The sequence below is a fragment of the Nuphar pumila genome, chromosome 6 (genome assembly GCF_984573655.1).
Source record: "Nuphar pumila chromosome 6, dmNupPumi1.hap1.1, whole genome shotgun sequence".
NCBI classification, from domain to species: domain Eukaryota; kingdom Viridiplantae; phylum Streptophyta; class Magnoliopsida; order Nymphaeales; family Nymphaeaceae; genus Nuphar; species Nuphar pumila.
Genome location: NC_143254.1, coordinates 6343453 through 6360000, shown reverse-complemented (window position 1 = coordinate 6360000; position 16548 = coordinate 6343453). Strand labels below are relative to the sequence as shown.

Genomic DNA, 16548 nt, shown 5'->3' with positions numbered 1-16548 from the left:
GTGCAGATGCTTCACAGTAAAACTTACAGGTCCTATGTCTAATTATTTACAAGGTTGAAAAATAAATTTAAAAGCAGAAATTCAAGATAGATATACGTTGTCAGTTACTTCTAACAAATTCCGTAGTATTCTCTACAACAACAGGTCAGAACAGCTTGAAGAATCGATCAGAACCTGATAGTGGCTTGCACATATAATCCTCAATAATTCTGGCACTCCTAAGGGCTGCCAAGAAAGCTGCAATAAAAATGTTTCAAAAATCATGCTACCATACTACACGTAACTTTAGAACATCTACAGGTGAACATAAGCTACAACTGTAAGAACAGGTAAAGTGCTGGAAATAATAATGCTCAAGAATAGGTGATTATGTTAGCTTGAGTTACAGATTACAAACAAACATTTTAATTAACTGGTCCTTGATAACAATTCTGCATAACATCACTGCCGAATAAGTAACACAGACAAAGATTAGATGATAATCACAATTCAAAGATACGGGGTAAATGCAGGAATTAGAAAAGGATGAAACACTACTCGTTGATTAACGAATGCAGCTATCATCACCATAACAACCAAAAATGTGCTCAAGATCACAGCCTATTTTCACCAGCAAAAACCAATTCCAAAGCTTTCAAACCAAGTGTCAAGTACATAATCCCCAGTCATCCATGTAATGCCAGAATTGTAAAATTTGAGTTTAATATCAAGTTTTCTATCAGACAAAACCCACATATGGACAAAACCACATGAGTTATATTTCACGACAGACACTTGTATTCATCAGGATTTTATGACAACCTAATAAAATGACCTGAAAACCCAAAATGCATCAAGGAATATATAAACAAACTATCTGATGGATTTTTTTTATCGGGAATGTATTTATAAGTTTGTAAATTACCTTTTGTAAAGCTTAGCAGCGGAACATGATCCATTGTAACAGATGAACCATATCAACACCACCACCAATGTGTCTACCAATGTTAAGATACACACATAGTATAAAAGAAGCGAAGAAGCACAGTATCGAAATCACAATCTATAGAACTCTTGCAGAATTAGAACTAAAGAAACGAAAAAAATCTAAGAATAAATACAGATCAAATCCACTCAAATGCAATAACTATTAAATAAGCAATTACGAAACAGATGCTCCAGATCCATCGAGACGATCTCGTAAAGATCAGCCATAATCCTAATCACACCTTCCAGATCCATACTGTTTTTCCAATTTGAAACACAATTTCTCAGATCCAATAACCAAATAAAGGACGTAAATTCAAAATACAGATGGCACCACAGAGTCCTCTACCACAGATCAAAGCATGACCAACACCAAAGAGAAGAAAACAATTGTGAAAAAAAAAAAACAGAAATTGTCGATCGGGTGAAGTTCAATCAACCCTAGCAATTTAATGAATTGATTTTGGAGAACCCTGTGGGTGAAGGAGAGGGGAAAAGGATACTGAACAAGTAGCGCTCCCACCAATCGAGCATGTAGAGGCCGAAGGTGACATTGTACAAGTAGATCTTCCTCTGGACGTACGTGATGATCCCCAAAACCATCCTTCTGCCTCTGTGATGTCGTTAAGAAGAGAGAGAGATTAGGGATCTCGAGAAATCGTGAAAGCTTTTGTGAACTTTGGGATTCAAATTCTTGGGTGTTTATTTGGGAGCATTTTCGTTCGCACTCACTCAAGAGAATTGCGAAAATTACAAATGCTTGTGTTTTACAATTCTTTTTCTTTTTGAAGACGAAGGAAAACCTTCACGCATAACCAGGTCACTTAGGGTCCATTTGCTTGTCAAAGAAACTGAATCCTCAAAGAAAGCATATCTGAAAGGATTTTGGTTCCTTTCATTTTCTTTCAACAAGAATTAAAATACCATGTTTGTTCCATGGAAAGGAAAAGTGGCATGGATCAAAACGTTTGCAACTGCACCCCAATAAAGTTGGGACACAAAGTTGAATCTTTAGATATCCAAATCCAACTCACACAGACATGGATCTGGTTTTATAAGTATGGATACAAGTTGATACCTTGGGTGTGGATTTTTTCAAGCATTAACTCATGAAAGATCCAAATTGATAAAATACCCCACCCATCCAAAAAATTTTCAAACTTTATTATAAATGATCAACTCTTCAATGATCCCTGTCATGGGAAAGGTGAAAAAACAACAACAAAATTTCCAGAAACCAAATAAAATGCTTTACCATTTTCTCAAATTCATATCATATACGTAATTTCACAATAAATGTGAACCATGTACGGAAAAGCACAGCGTTCAACCATTGCCAAGCCATAAACTAAACCATAGAATTATTTCCAAATACTGCATCAATAACTCAAAATTATAACTCTTCACACATGCCATCTACCAAAACATGAGAAGAAATCACCCGATTTACAGAATACGAACAAAAACCAAACAGATCAACCACAGAACCCTCTTCCTTACAAAAATTCAACCAAGAAGCACCTTACCCGTCCGACAACCCGATCCAGATCAGTTCTGGAATTCAACTCCACAAAACATCATGAAATCAAGCAAGAAATGCAGGATCTCCTCTGTTAAGATCCAAACAAGCGGAAATTTCACAAATAAAAAGAAAGAAAGAAAAAACAAAGATCCCAACCAAATCAATCAGAAAAAACACAAATCCGCAATAAATCAATTAGATATACCACTAAGATCACTCTAAACCTAGAGATAACCCTAAACCTAGGGTTTCAAACACAGACGGACACACACGCACACAAAAAAGTCGGATCGCCTCTAGAAAAAAAACCAAACGAGTGCAAATTTTCTATAAAAAACCGAAAGAACCACAAAAAACAAGATCACCTCTAAATAATTCAGGAAAAATCCAAACGCGCGAAAACTCAATGAGATCAACGAATACGGAAGCTTGAAACCTAGACGTAGAGAGAGAGAGAGAGAGAGAGAGAGAGAGAGAGACCTTGGATCTATGGGCTGTAATGACGATCCTGGAGTGCGAATCTGAGAAGCTTCCGCCCTTCGTCCGCTTCGTCCTCCTCTGAATTATTAAGTGTCAAGATTTCTTGGGGTTATATATGGCTCATAAAAAGTGAGAATGATAGAAGGAGCCTGGGACCTACCAGTGTTGCCCCTACCAACTGGGTCCTACATTTAACAAAAATCTATTGACCCTAATAAAGGTATGAGCCATGTACATGTCATCTGTCTTCTAAGGTTTGATAAGGGTTTTAACTGATGGTTTAACATAACTAACATTGAAATGGATCCATCTGTGGGGGATGAGCCCTAAGGATTAACATTGCCAAAAATAACAAAGAACAATTGCAAACTCTAATCAAACGTGGGAAATAAACCGACTTTGATCAATCGCTTTCTTGGACATAGTTTTTTTTGTTTTTAAAGACAAGCTGGGTTAGGCAGACCCTATCAGTCTATCAGTTATACAACTATACCATTGGGTTTTGAACCTGCAATGTTCCAACACAAGGTGACGTGCAGTAGCTGCTCCTACCAGACAAGCAGAGCCCCCCCCCCCCCCGTTAGTAGTTCATGTAGCATTGCTAAACTTGTGAATAATACAAATGAACCCATCCTATAAAAAACAAAGGCCAATATGCATGACTATGTCCATTGAATGCTGCAACTGTATATAGATACTTCAAGGTACAATTAGGTGCAATTAAGTTAGACCAAGTACATAACAAGAAAAATAATATTAGTTGTCTTTCATCATGTTGAAGCAACTTTATTAAGCGCCATACAATCCACTCTGGTATCTCATTCACTGGTGTCATCTGGCACTATGCTATCTCATTCTCCTTTCCATTTATTTATATTTTCAGTTTCCATTTTTGTTGTGGTTCAATTTTTAACCTCTTTGCAAATTTCCTGTTTAGATGGCATAGTTGCCTCGCTTTTTTTTTTCTTTATATGAAACTTATTATTTTTCTTGTAATTGTTTTTTTATGTTTCCTACGTGCATTTACCTGTACTTGTTTTATTTGTGCTCTTGCTGCTGCTGATTTCCAATATCTATTTCAATTGTTTCTTTCTTAACAGCTGCAAACACGTCTAATTCCATGATGATATTGATGTTCAACTTCAAGCTGTTGTGTTTCTGCTTCCTCTTTTTATTCACATGCTTATAATCCATTGCTTGGCATTTCCAAATCACAATGCAAAATATGCAGATATCTTTTTCAATATTTTTCAACTAGCGAGTGTTTGCATCTGTGAGTATATATATATATATATATATATATATATATATATATATAGAGAGAGAGAGAGAGAGTAACACTTAATGTCAAATACATTGTTACGACCCGAATTTCTAAAGATAGTGTGAGTTCGAGCTCCAAGATTTACATGATTTTTTTGTGCAGGCAATGAGGGTTGCAACAGTTGTCATGACTTCTCTAATGAATGACAAGTCAGAGATTCAGAGTCTAAAATAAGAGAAGGAGAAACAAGACATGTGATAATCAGAGGAAGAAAGCCAATTAAGGAATGAGGTCCACCTAGGGAGGCATGCCATGCAGGAAGTCCTAAGAGATATTGCCCAGTCTAGAAGCTGATCAGAATTAATTAGGTAATTAATTAATTATGAAAGAGTTTTTAGTTGATTTATTCTTTTGAGAAATCCTTCTTAAAGAAAGAGTTCTATCAAAGCAAGGACTCTAGAGTCCTTGGTCTTTATTTTTCAGTAGGAGTCTTTTTGTTTTGTGATAGGTTAATTGGATATAGACTCTATCTCATACCTCTCATCTATAAATAAAAGTTTGAGGTTCTCTTTTATGCATTATGGAATAAGAAATTGAAGTTTCTCAGTCTCTCTCTCAATATCTCTCACTTTTCTCCTTCTCTTCTATATGATTCACAAGAGGCCCTCCCTAGGCTCATCCTTTAACCTTTTAAAGAGCTCAAACCCTTATCGGGTAATGCCCTAATTTTTGAAACCAAAATTTTAATTTTTTTTAAACTTTTTTACACGATTTTCAAGAACACAACAAAAACTCTTTTTTAAATATGGTTCAAGCCTTGGGCATGTTACAAATATAATATATACACATACATAAGACTAGAATAACTCAATCAAACCATAGTGTGCATTAAGATAAATCAAATACTAGTCTCAAACATTATCAAAATTTATATTACTTAAACAAATAAAATAACCAAATAAATAAGCATCAAGTCCTCTCAAAGCTTTAAAAAATTGTGACCCCCTTGGTGCCACCCTCAAGTCTACTATTATTACCCTCTAGTCTACTCATTACCTGAAATATTATAAGTATAGGTATAAGTCCACAATCTCAATAGCTAATCACCAAACACGTAAACACAGATATTTCAATCACATGAATAAGCATTGACATAATTTCAGATAACATCTAAATCATGCAATATAACATAACAGAATTAAGCATAATTCACATTTACAGAACTAATCATGCTTGCATTCATATTATAGAATAAACATGCTACAATACATTATGCCAATGAAATAACAATTTATGCATAAATTGAAATATTTAAATGATTCTATTCTAATTTCTTATGTTTTACTTTTTCTCTCTCCAAAAGGTACACTCTCGGGTTCCTAACTTTGATTCAACCAATTAATGAGGGGTATATTATGCCATGTATTTTATTAACCTTATTAAATTAAAAAATTTGCAACCTCACACTAAGGTTTCACTGGAATGGTCTATGACCGAGACAACCTCCCAGTGGTCCAACAAAAAATCAATTCTTACTCTGCAAAGATTTTAGACATACCACCTAAGACACCTGGTAGTTCGCCCCCCCTATGACTGGAGACAAGGGACCATGGAGATACCATTGCCCTCTAAAATTAAACAATGGTCAACTGATCGTCTGTACCCACACTCTCTCTAAAGTGGGTCACAGTCCAAAGGACATGATCTGAATGGGTCATGGGTGTTATTTAATTATTAGGCTCATCAATTAAATTACATGTGCTTACAATATACTCACCCATGCTCAGAAGCCCAATTTCTCCACTGAAGATTTCATAAGCAAGTCTATTTTAAACCATTCAAATACCCACAGTTAACATTGTAAGCTAGACCTCCATGAGGCAATTATGTGATTATGTGCATGGATATCTTTTCTTTCTTTGGTGCACCATAGGCACCCATAGGTTCCAATGAACCCAGGCTCACACTTAAGCTATACACATGCTCATATCATATATCATTATCACTATGTCATATGCCTACATGCATACATAAAGGCTGAAACAACACGCAATTCATGACCATGCTTAAATAAGCAATAACATGTGTAATAATTTACTTTACACTAATCATGCCTTATGATATACCTTGTTCATTAACATGCATGTCATATGAATGATTATAAATCAAGAATAATATAGATTACATTCAGTTTGCATGCATATGAAATCAAATTTCAAGTCAAACATCTATAACCATGCTGCATAATGTAAAATACAATTAGGCATATATACATGTCATAATGTGCAAATTTCGATCCCTATTGATTCGGTTTTAAAAAACCCACTAAAACTCATAGGAATCGAATTTCACTCTCCTAATTTTATTGGGATTGCCCACATATCTTAGGAACACAGTTCAAGAAATAAAACCAAAAAGTTCATTATAATAAAAACAAAAAAATTCTGGGACTAGACCCGGTTAAGAAAAAATATAAGACAAATCTTGTTAACTGAAGAAATTTATTCTGGTTTAAAGAATTTCTTAAAATCTACAAAAAATTATTTTGACAAAACCCTTTTTACAAAATCTTTTTATACATGTTACCTTTCACCCAGATTTTTCTCTATTTATTTTGATTAGTTTTGGTTGGGTCTTTAGAACTATTAAAATCGTTGGTCGGAACAGTTTTGTAGACAGGGTGATAATGCATAAAAATGTATTCATTATTATTATTAAATTCTTGCATTTAGGTATCTATTATTAGTTTGATGCCCATGTTTATGATATTTCAGGTGCCACAGAGTCATGGTTCAAATTTCATTCAATTAGGAGTTAAAACGATAGAGTTATAGTCATTTTATGATTTTTGAACAAATTTCAAGTAGAACCAGTTTCAGGTCCAATCCAAATGATGTTTGATGGATCTTGGATCTGATCCACATGTGATTTGCAGTCCAATTAATCCAAATCCATAGTGGTTAATTCAAAAAAATTCAAAAACACCCCTCCTACTTGGTGCCACCTTGTTTTTGTAATTTAGGCTAGATGTAGGTAGTTTTTTGAAATAGTTGTTAATTCAAGAATATTTTTTTGTAATTTTTGTTTAACCAAAATACCTAATATAAAAATTAGTTAGAGAGGAGGTGTGAGGCAGTTTTGGCCCTTCTCTTCAGCAGCCTCCTTTTCCTTGTTCCCCTCACGTGAAAATCAAACTTTCTTTCACCTCTTATTCTTTATTCTTCTTCATTCTCTATTATTTAGTCTTCTTCTTCTTCTTCTTTTCTACAGGTTCAATGTAAGAACATCTTCAAGAGGTTACTGCATGCTCCACGAGGCCACAACTCGCTCTCTTTTTAACCTAGTCCGTCGGGAGATGCTGGTTCGGTACCTCCTTCCCTCTTCTCTCTATCATAGATCTAGGTTTTAATTTCTATATTTTTTCTGATTTTTCTTTTCTTGATTAGACTAGATCTAATTCAATTTATTTTTTTGCGTATAGTCTGAATGTTTATTTGTGTTTCTTTTTGAAAAAAAAGGAGATTAATGGCTTGATTTGACTATCGTCCAATTCAAGTTGTCGGGTATATAATAGCTATTTTTTATTGGTTGTATTTTTTTTTCTGTTATTTAGGAGATCACTTCATTTTCATTTTCTATTAATCTAATTCGTTAGAAGTATTTTCTGTTAGAAATATTTAATTAGAATAGTTGGCTAGTTTGTGAAAAAATGATAGTTCTTGATTTCTGAGTTTTATTTTTTTCCTGATATTGTTTTATGCGTATCTAGAGTTTTTAGACATATTTTTTGAATCCGTAAATTGGGTTAGGTTTCTGGACAAATCAAATTTCAATCTATAAATTTTTGTCAAATTTTGAACTCATTTAACAGAATGTCACGTTGTTTTCCCGCAGTCTATCTAGAAATGCATTGTTTAGTGTTTTTATATATTTTTTTCTATTTGTCGTAGTCATTTTGTGTGATTCGTTTAGAGTTTTTCAACTCCGTAAACTGCATCAGATTTCTGAGTGTGTCAAAAACAAATCTAAATTTTTTTATTAGGATTCAACGTTGTTTACTTATCCGTTCGTCTGATTTACGAGAATCTATCCAAAAAGAAAATTCTTGAAATTACGTAGTTAGACCTAGGGTAAGCAAGTCAAAAATTCAAAAGGCCGTCAAGCTAAGCGGCAGAAGACTCAAAAGTCAGCCTACTTCGATAATTTATGCAGGACTTATGGTCTTCAGAGGCACGAAGGCAGGTGCGACCTAAAGAATGAAAAGTGCTTCAACTGTCAGTAAATGGTCACTATGCCAACGACTACCCACAGCCTGATCGGAGAAACAATGAAGCCTCAAAGCTTAAGCCGGCAGTACCAGGTCACGCATATGCGATCGCTCCTCCAGAAGCTCTTGTCAGCCTTGAGGTAGTTAAATGTACAATCCATATTTTTAGTATTCTAACACGTGTTTGATTCTAGAGCTACACATAGTTTTACCACCTCAACCTTTGGGAAACTGAGTTACACCTTCACGGTTGACTATTTCTTACTTGATAGAAACACCCATCATAATGGATACTATGTACAACAATTATATAGTGAGAATATAGAACTGTGAGTTGCCTGTGAACTTGTTGCAACTCGATTTCAAGGATATAGATGTTGTCCTAGGTATTGACTGGTTGTCGGACCGCCATACCACTCTTGATTGCAAAAGAAAATGCGTTAGTTTTTAAAACCCCCAGACTCCAACATTCACATATCAAGGTATTAGAAAACTACCTTGGCTGACGATCATATCATGCCTGATGACAAATAAATACATTCGAGAATAATGCATTGGATTTCTATCTTACATGAAGACCAATGAGAGAGAGGATCTCAACATATCAGATGTAGACATAGTTTGAGAATATGCATATATTTTTTCTGAAAAAACTGCCAAATCTCTCTCTTGATCGAGAGATTGAATTCTAGATCAATCTCGTCCCGGGAATAACACCTATCTCAAAGACCCCATATCAGATAAGACCTGTAGAACTTAAGGAGCAACTGCAAGACTTATTGGAGAAAGATTTTATACGACCATTGGTATCTTCTTGGGGTGCTCTAATTCTGTTCATAAAAAAGAAGGATGAATCACTGCAAATGTATATAAATTATCGACAATTGAATGCAGTGACCATAAAGAATAAATATTCATTACCGCAGATTGATGACTTGTTCAATCAACTACAAGGAGCTGCATGCTTCTCGAAGTTAAATATGTGATCGAGTTACCATCAGTTGAAAATTAAGAAGATGTGGCTAAGACAGCTTTTTGATCAAAATATAACTATTATGAGTTTTTGGTCATGCCTTTGATCTGACAAATACACCAACAACTTTCTTGGATATGATAAACAAAGTTTTTAAACTATATTTGGATAAGTTCGTGCAAAGTATTTGTTGATGACATCCTTATTTATTCAATCTTGAGGGAGCAAGACTAGAAACACTTGAGGATAGTTATGCAGACACTCAAAGAATATCATCTCTATGCAAAATTTTCAAAGTGTGCATTTTGGTTAGAGCATGTGTCATTCCTTGGTCATATCGTATCCAAAGAGAGAATGATGGTAGACCTTGCAAAGATTGAAGCAGTCACCAATTGGGCTAGACCCAAGAATCCTATAGAGATTTGTAGTTTTTTTAGATTGACTGGGTACTACCGGCGATTCGTGGAAGGATTTTCTATGCTGGCAGCTCTAATTACCAAACTCACTAAGAAAAACATAAAGTTTGAGTAAAATGACAAGTGTGAGCAGAGTTTTTAAGAGATAAAGAAGTGTTTGACTATTGCTCTGATTTTGGTTTTACTTTCTGGATCTGAGGTTTTCACTATTTACAGTGATGCTTCTCATAAGTGATTGGGTTGTGTTCTAATAAAGTATAGTAAGATGATAGCTTACTAAAAACACATGAAGTTAATTATCCAATGCATGACTTAGAGCTAGCAGCGGTTGTATTCGCTCTTAAGATATAGAGATACTACCTATATGATAAATAGTTTAAAATATTTACTGACCATCAAAACCTCAAGTATATATTTTTGTAGAGAGACTTGAACTCGAGACAAAGGAGATGACTTGATATTTTAAAAGATTATGACTTTGTATTAAAATATCACTCGGAGAAGGTAAATATAGTCACTGATGCTCTTAACAGAAAGTCAGAAGCATTGGCCAGACTCACTGATTGGAATTTATTTTTCTTAGTCACGTATTAAAAAGCAAAATCTTGATGTTTATCAAGTTGATCATTGTTTATGCAAACCACATTGAAGTGAAAATTGTGGGAGAAAATTAAAGAAAATCAACCCTTAGACCCAAAGTTGACCAAATTTAGAAAAAGAATTTCTGAAGGTGAGGAGTCAAACTTCAAGGTTGATGATTAGGGACTTCTAAGATTTCATTATATAATGTGCATTCCTAAGGATGATCAGCTTAGAAATCAGTTGTTGGACGAGGCACACCATTCTAGATATGCCATCCTGACAATACCAAAATATATCAAGATCTAAATGATACGTTTTTGTAGAGCGGAATGAAGAGAGTCATTGTTGAGTTTATAAGAAAAAGATTATTTTATGATAACATATCTATGTTATATGTTTTGAATAACATGCATTGTGATGAGTTTGTGATTAACCTTGAGTTTCTTAAATCTAGTTGTGTTATTTGAATTTTATATTATGATTAAAATGCTTAACCCTTTAAATCCTATAAGTGACGATATGTGTAAATGACTACCTGGTTTGTGGCCAGAGTGCAGCCACCATAGAGAGTCGCTAGTGATTTAATGACATAGAGACTCTATCTCGTTACATGCTTAGTATGATACAAAATATGAACCCTAATGTCATTATGAGATTGAGAATGAGATTCATCGTGATTCTTTCATGATAGCACTCATGGGAGAACGAGTGAAACATGAGCTTGAGAGTAAAGTTCAATGTAATGAACTTAAAATATGACTTATTGTTATATTAGGACAGTATCTGGGACTCTAGACCACCATTGATGGTTGAAAGTTATTATGGTTATGATGTAGCATAAACCATGATGAGTTTGAGTCTGACCTCCCAGCTAATTACCGGTGATGTCCCCTCTTGTTATTTTATTACAGTGCCTGGTGATCTGAGAATCACTGAGAGTATATGGTTTATAGTTTGACCAACAATATAGAATTGGAGTGTTTTATGTGGGTTGCTACGTCTATAGCAACTATAATCGGTATAGCCGACCTAGTGTTATAGTCTCTTGTGAATGAGTATTTGATTAAGAGACTTAAGAGAAAAATTTAAAACATACAAACATTGTATGGTGTGTCAAAAACTAAAATCAAATTAGGGGCTTAGAGCCACTACAACTGTAAGTTAAAGTCATTTATTACTTATAAATATTCTTTATTGAGTTGTAGACTCATCTTTTGTATAATTATAACTGTAGGTTTCAAGCACACTAACGCATGTAGGACGTGATCAACTACTCCAACTGTGCAACAAAGTATTTGTTAATTTTATTTTCTTGTCATTAAATACTCAAGTAATTATTATTTTTACATGTTATGAATGACGAACTTTGTTAAAGAAATAAAGTTTATTACAAAACTAATATATTTTTTTAACCATGTTTTCTCTTTGTAAACTCTATATGCTTTCCCTCTGGTAAGTAATACCAACCGAACTTGAACTCTCGAGGTCTCATATCGAGATGTTACAATTTCATTGAGTTTTGCTTCAGATTTGACATAATACATCACCAGTGATGAGAAGCACCTTGTGCAGATTCTTCTAAATGTTGTTGGTAATTCAGTCAAGTTCTCAAAGGAAGGAAGCATTTCTGTTGCAGATGGTGTCATAAAGCTGGAATCTTTAAAAGATGCATAGTTTCCTGATTTTCATCCTGTGTAAAGTGATCACTTCTATATGCGAGTGCAGGTTGATGAACACTGTCAACTTTACACTAAATATTTGTGTGTGTGCACACGCACGTGCCTGACAAAGTGGTGGCTGCTTATAACTGCACTTTAAGGATTCGAGTACGGGAATTAGTCCTCAGGATATTCCAAATTTGTTCAACAAGTTTGCACAGTCCTGTAATTCGGCAAGTAAAAAACTTTGTGGCACAAGGCTCGGGCTTGCCATCTGTAAAAGGTGCCAGTTAAACTCGGTGCTCTTGTAACATAGTAAACTGTTCAAGTTTGGCTATAGATAATTAACTTCTTTTGCTTATTGAGGTTTCTGTGCTCATTTAGTTCAGATTTACATTATAATGATCTCTATTTCTTGAATTTTTTCCAACTTGTAGTTGGATGTATAACACTCACGTTTCAAAAAAACCCAGCTTACCTATCCTAAAAAAAGAAAAAAATTCAAGGGCAGAAAGAAATTACTCCAAATATGCTTCCCCCAAACAAACCATGCTCCGTGCATCTATCTGGTCCCATTCAAAAAGTAGATCATCACCCACAAATAAGGTAGTGATAACTACATGACCAAATATTAGCCCATAAGAATAACCAAGCGGCATATTATGACTTTTGGTAATGACCTTTTGCACCATTCAAGAAAAAGATTGTACAGGTGATATATATATATATATATATATATATATATATATATATATATATATATATATATAGAGAGAGAGAGAGAGAGAGAGAGAGAGAGCCTACCACCTTATCTGAAGTCACAAAAACGACATTTAGTGGCGGACCCCTGTTGGGCAGAAAAAAAAATGACGAGCGGACGCACATCCGCTCGGGTCTCTCTCTGAGAAGGTGGCAGGCAGCTATCTCTCTCTCTCTTTATATATATATATATATATATATATATATATATATATACACACACACTTTGTTTCTTGGGAACTATTAATGGGGTGGGGGGAATTGATTTTGCGAACAACCCCAGATTTATGCATTTATACATATGCAACCACCTCTTTCTTCTTTTGTGATCATCTTGTCTTGATCCTCTTCTACCACACAACTTGGATGAAGATCAAAATCACATGTCCTACAGCAAAAAGAACCAGAACCTCCCTTCCCTTCCGCACCCATTGCAGATGAAAGCCTTCCTCATATCAAGCTTGAGCACATGCTCATTTTTTTGGTCTTTCACTTGGTGAGCCAACCCTTTTCCTTTTCCACTTCAGCGTTCAACTCGGTGGCCCTCTCCTGTGTGAATGGGAATGCCTTGGCACCATAGCATGTCACCATCTTCCTCCCATCAGTGTCAAGAGCCTTCCCATTGGGGCCTATGAATACCAAGGCAGGAATTGCCTTGATGTTGAAAATTCTAAAGAGATCATGCCTGGCTCTGTTGTTGAATGGGATGGCCAGCCATGGCATGGTGCTGATGCATTGATGAAAGGCACACTGCTCCCTGTCACTTGAGACAACAACTATTTCAAACTCATCACTGTTTGTGGTGTTGAGATCACCATACACTCTAACAAGCTGGGAGGTGAAGTCTCTGCATGGTGGGCTCCAGTTTGCAGCAAAGTACATGCCCACTGTTTTGCCTGTGAGGTTGGAAACAGGGACCTGAAGAGAAAAAAATCAGTTATAAAGAGCCAACTAATTAATCATGACTACTCATTCCTTCTTGTAGTTTTGGGCTAATAAGTGATTAGACAAAGACAATCTTCTCATTTCATTTATGTAAACCAGCAAGGGGAGACAAAGGACAAAACATCTAATTATTGTAGCACTAATCTTAGAAATCTTCAGACATTTTGTTAAATTTATTTGGATGAGCATCTCATAATTTTCATAAAGAAGATCAATAGAAAAGGCTTCCTGCTATGCCATCTTACTGGAAAGAGTGGAATATTGTTCTCCTTTCTTAAGAAAACACAGTTAATACTCACTCCCTTGACATTTTCTTGGGCGAATGGTGATTACAGAAACTGGTGTATATTTCTTCATGATATATACATGTGCTAGTAACATGCCCTCTTTTCCTTGTAAAGTTTCAATTAAAGTGAAAACCTCCTTTGAAAGATGAACTCAAGAATAAGAGACGTGACTGTCAATGGTGAAGAATGTCTTCTTCACAAACTGATTTGTTTGATTATGCCTTTTCTTGTCACCAAGCCTGAACCTACTTAAAAAAATTTCCTTCCATATTTAAACTAACCTATATAAATATTGGGGGTGCCCACATGGCCTCGGGCTTGTGGATAGAAGATATCCTCGTACCCAGAGTTCGAATCCCTTTGTGGGCACTCCTTCCTTAAGGCAAAGCTGGAGGCTTCCTGGGGGTCCAGTGGTGTGTGTGTGTGTGGGCACGGTTTTATGGTGCCATGACAGCAACTGTAGGTATGGCAGGCAAAGTCCAGCATGACCAAGTCTCTGATTCTTGGGTCTGTTTATCCACTTCACATGAAAAAAATAAAGACTAAAATAGCTGGACAGTTAGGTCGTATGATCATAATGAGAGGTCTCGTGTTCAAATCCCATGATGGTCATCCCTCGGCTTGCTTTGTTCTTCCTTGTCTTCGGCTGTGTGTGTGAAGAGGAGGAAGTGCTAGGTGAATGAAGTTATGGGGTTGGTGATTTAGTACCTCATTGCCATCACTGGTGATGAGATGATCCATTTTATCAGAGACCAACAAGGCCTGTAGTGTGGACCCCTTGCGTTTGGCTTCATCAAGTGCCTTTAGCTCCTCCCTCCTTTTACCAGTGAATGGAAAAGCATCGATGCCATAATCTTCAACCAGCTGAACTGCATCTGATTCAGCAGTTGAACCATTGTGGTCCAGTGGAATCAATGCTGGAATGCAGTCAACCTTGTAGCGAGCACATATTTGTCTGCACAGGTCCTCCTCAAAGGGCAGTGCTAGCCATGGCATGGTTTTGTAATGTTCCAAGAAACAAGCTTCATCTTTGTCAAAAGAAATGAAGATCACTTCTAGGCTCTCTCCCCTCTTCTTTAGATGGTTGTAGGTTTGTACCAATTGAGGTGTGAAGTTCCTACAAGGCCTGCACCATTGGGCTGAGAAGAATAGACATATTGTGTCTTGAACCACTGATGATACAGAAACCTGCTTTCAATTTGAGAACACAAATTAACACTGTGATTTTGGTGTATATACTTAATGGACCAACATATCTGGAAAATTTTTAACGATCACTATCAATCTTTCCATGCTAATAATGCACATTGGCCATCTTAGATATAGTGCCCATAATACAATTGAAAATAACATGCCTTGGATGTTACTATCTAAACCAAATAGAAGGTGGCTCTTAAAGAATACAAAAACATTATTCTCTTCAGTTTTGGAGGGAATGATTTTCAGGAGAACCAAAATCTCACGTGATTGCAAACATGACAAAATGGTTCTCCTATGGTTGCATGAGAGACATAACACAACATCCAGATGACTCCAAGATAGCATTAAAAAATTAATACAACATCCAATCTTTATAAAGAATCTTTCACTCAACTTTTGTGGGTGTGTGGGTGGTGGTGTAAGCCTAGCATAGCATAGAGCTTAGGCTAGAAAAACTGAAGATGATATTTGAATCATGCTGACCGGGCCCATGGATGTTATACAAGAACTGCAGTGGAAATTACCTCTTTCCAGTCACTTTTCATATGTCCGATTTGGAGATGAGGGTTGACTTTTGAGTGTTATATGTCTCTGGTTAGCTCTTAGAAATTCCAAGTATATAACTATCATAATGAGTCTATTCGGATCAAAATGACCACACTACAAGCCCATAATAAAGTCAAATATGCATGGTGATCAACTATAGTCAGATCTAGACCCCTAAGCCCAAGTCTACAATCACAAACCATACATCATGCTCACCATGAAAAAAAAAAGAGAGCCAGTCTAGAGGCGACATACAGTAATGCATGCATGTTCAGATGACTGATTTATAATTAATATCAATACTAGACAGTACAAAAGCATCCATTAACATAATAAAATAAATGAACTCCAATGAGTACCTTTCCTTCGTGAGAGAGCAGGAATTCCAAGCCTTCCAAAAGAAAAGGACATTGGCCCTGGACTTCCATGCCTGATTCTGACCCCATGAAGAAAAACAAAGAAGACCAGATTAAGAACAGTATGCAGGCAACAAGGTGAAGAAGAGCCTTTTAAAGGTACAGAGGAACAAGATTCGTTGAGGAAGTTGATAAAAAATTATTGAGCAAATTGCGTGTGCAATTGCAAAAGCATTATTCTCAATTATTCCCCAATACTGTGAAACAAAGTTTATCCACCCACTCTGACAAATGGTGTGTCAACATGCATTACCAATTGAACCTTTA

General features: G+C 35.8%; 2 protein-coding genes across 4 annotated transcripts in view; both read right to left on the bottom strand.

Annotated features, from left to right (window-relative positions):
* Positions 1–3063, bottom strand: part of LOC149833771 (uncharacterized) — a 9704-nt gene extending 6641 nt beyond the window's left edge. For 2 of the 3 annotated variants that reach the window (XM_090011011.1, XM_090011013.1), the window contains exons 1-4: positions 2969–3063; positions 1470–1579; positions 905–977; positions 175–237 (exon numbers count right to left, since the gene is read on the bottom strand). In XM_090011011.1, the coding sequence (XP_089867137.1) occupies positions 219–237; positions 905–977; positions 1470–1569 (192 nt within the window). In that variant the 5' untranslated portion in view covers positions 1570–1579; positions 2969–3063 and the 3' untranslated portion in view covers positions 175–218. Of the gene's footprint in view, positions 1–174; positions 238–904; positions 978–1469; positions 1580–2853; positions 2931–2968 lie in introns of those variants that run through there. The other variant, XM_090011014.1, reaches the window with a different exon arrangement.
* A 9907-nt stretch (positions 3064–12970) lies between these two features.
* Positions 12971–16329, bottom strand: LOC149833770 (putative nucleoredoxin 3). The gene is made up of 3 exons (XM_090009847.1): positions 16225–16329; positions 14828–15307; positions 12971–13805 (listed from the first exon to the last, which is right to left on the bottom strand). The coding sequence occupies exons 1-3, from the start codon at positions 16309–16311 to the stop codon at positions 13377–13379; spliced, it is 996 nt and encodes a 331-aa protein (XP_089865973.1). The 5' UTR covers positions 16312–16329; the 3' UTR covers positions 12971–13376.
* Positions 16330–16548: the final 219 nt, after the last annotated feature.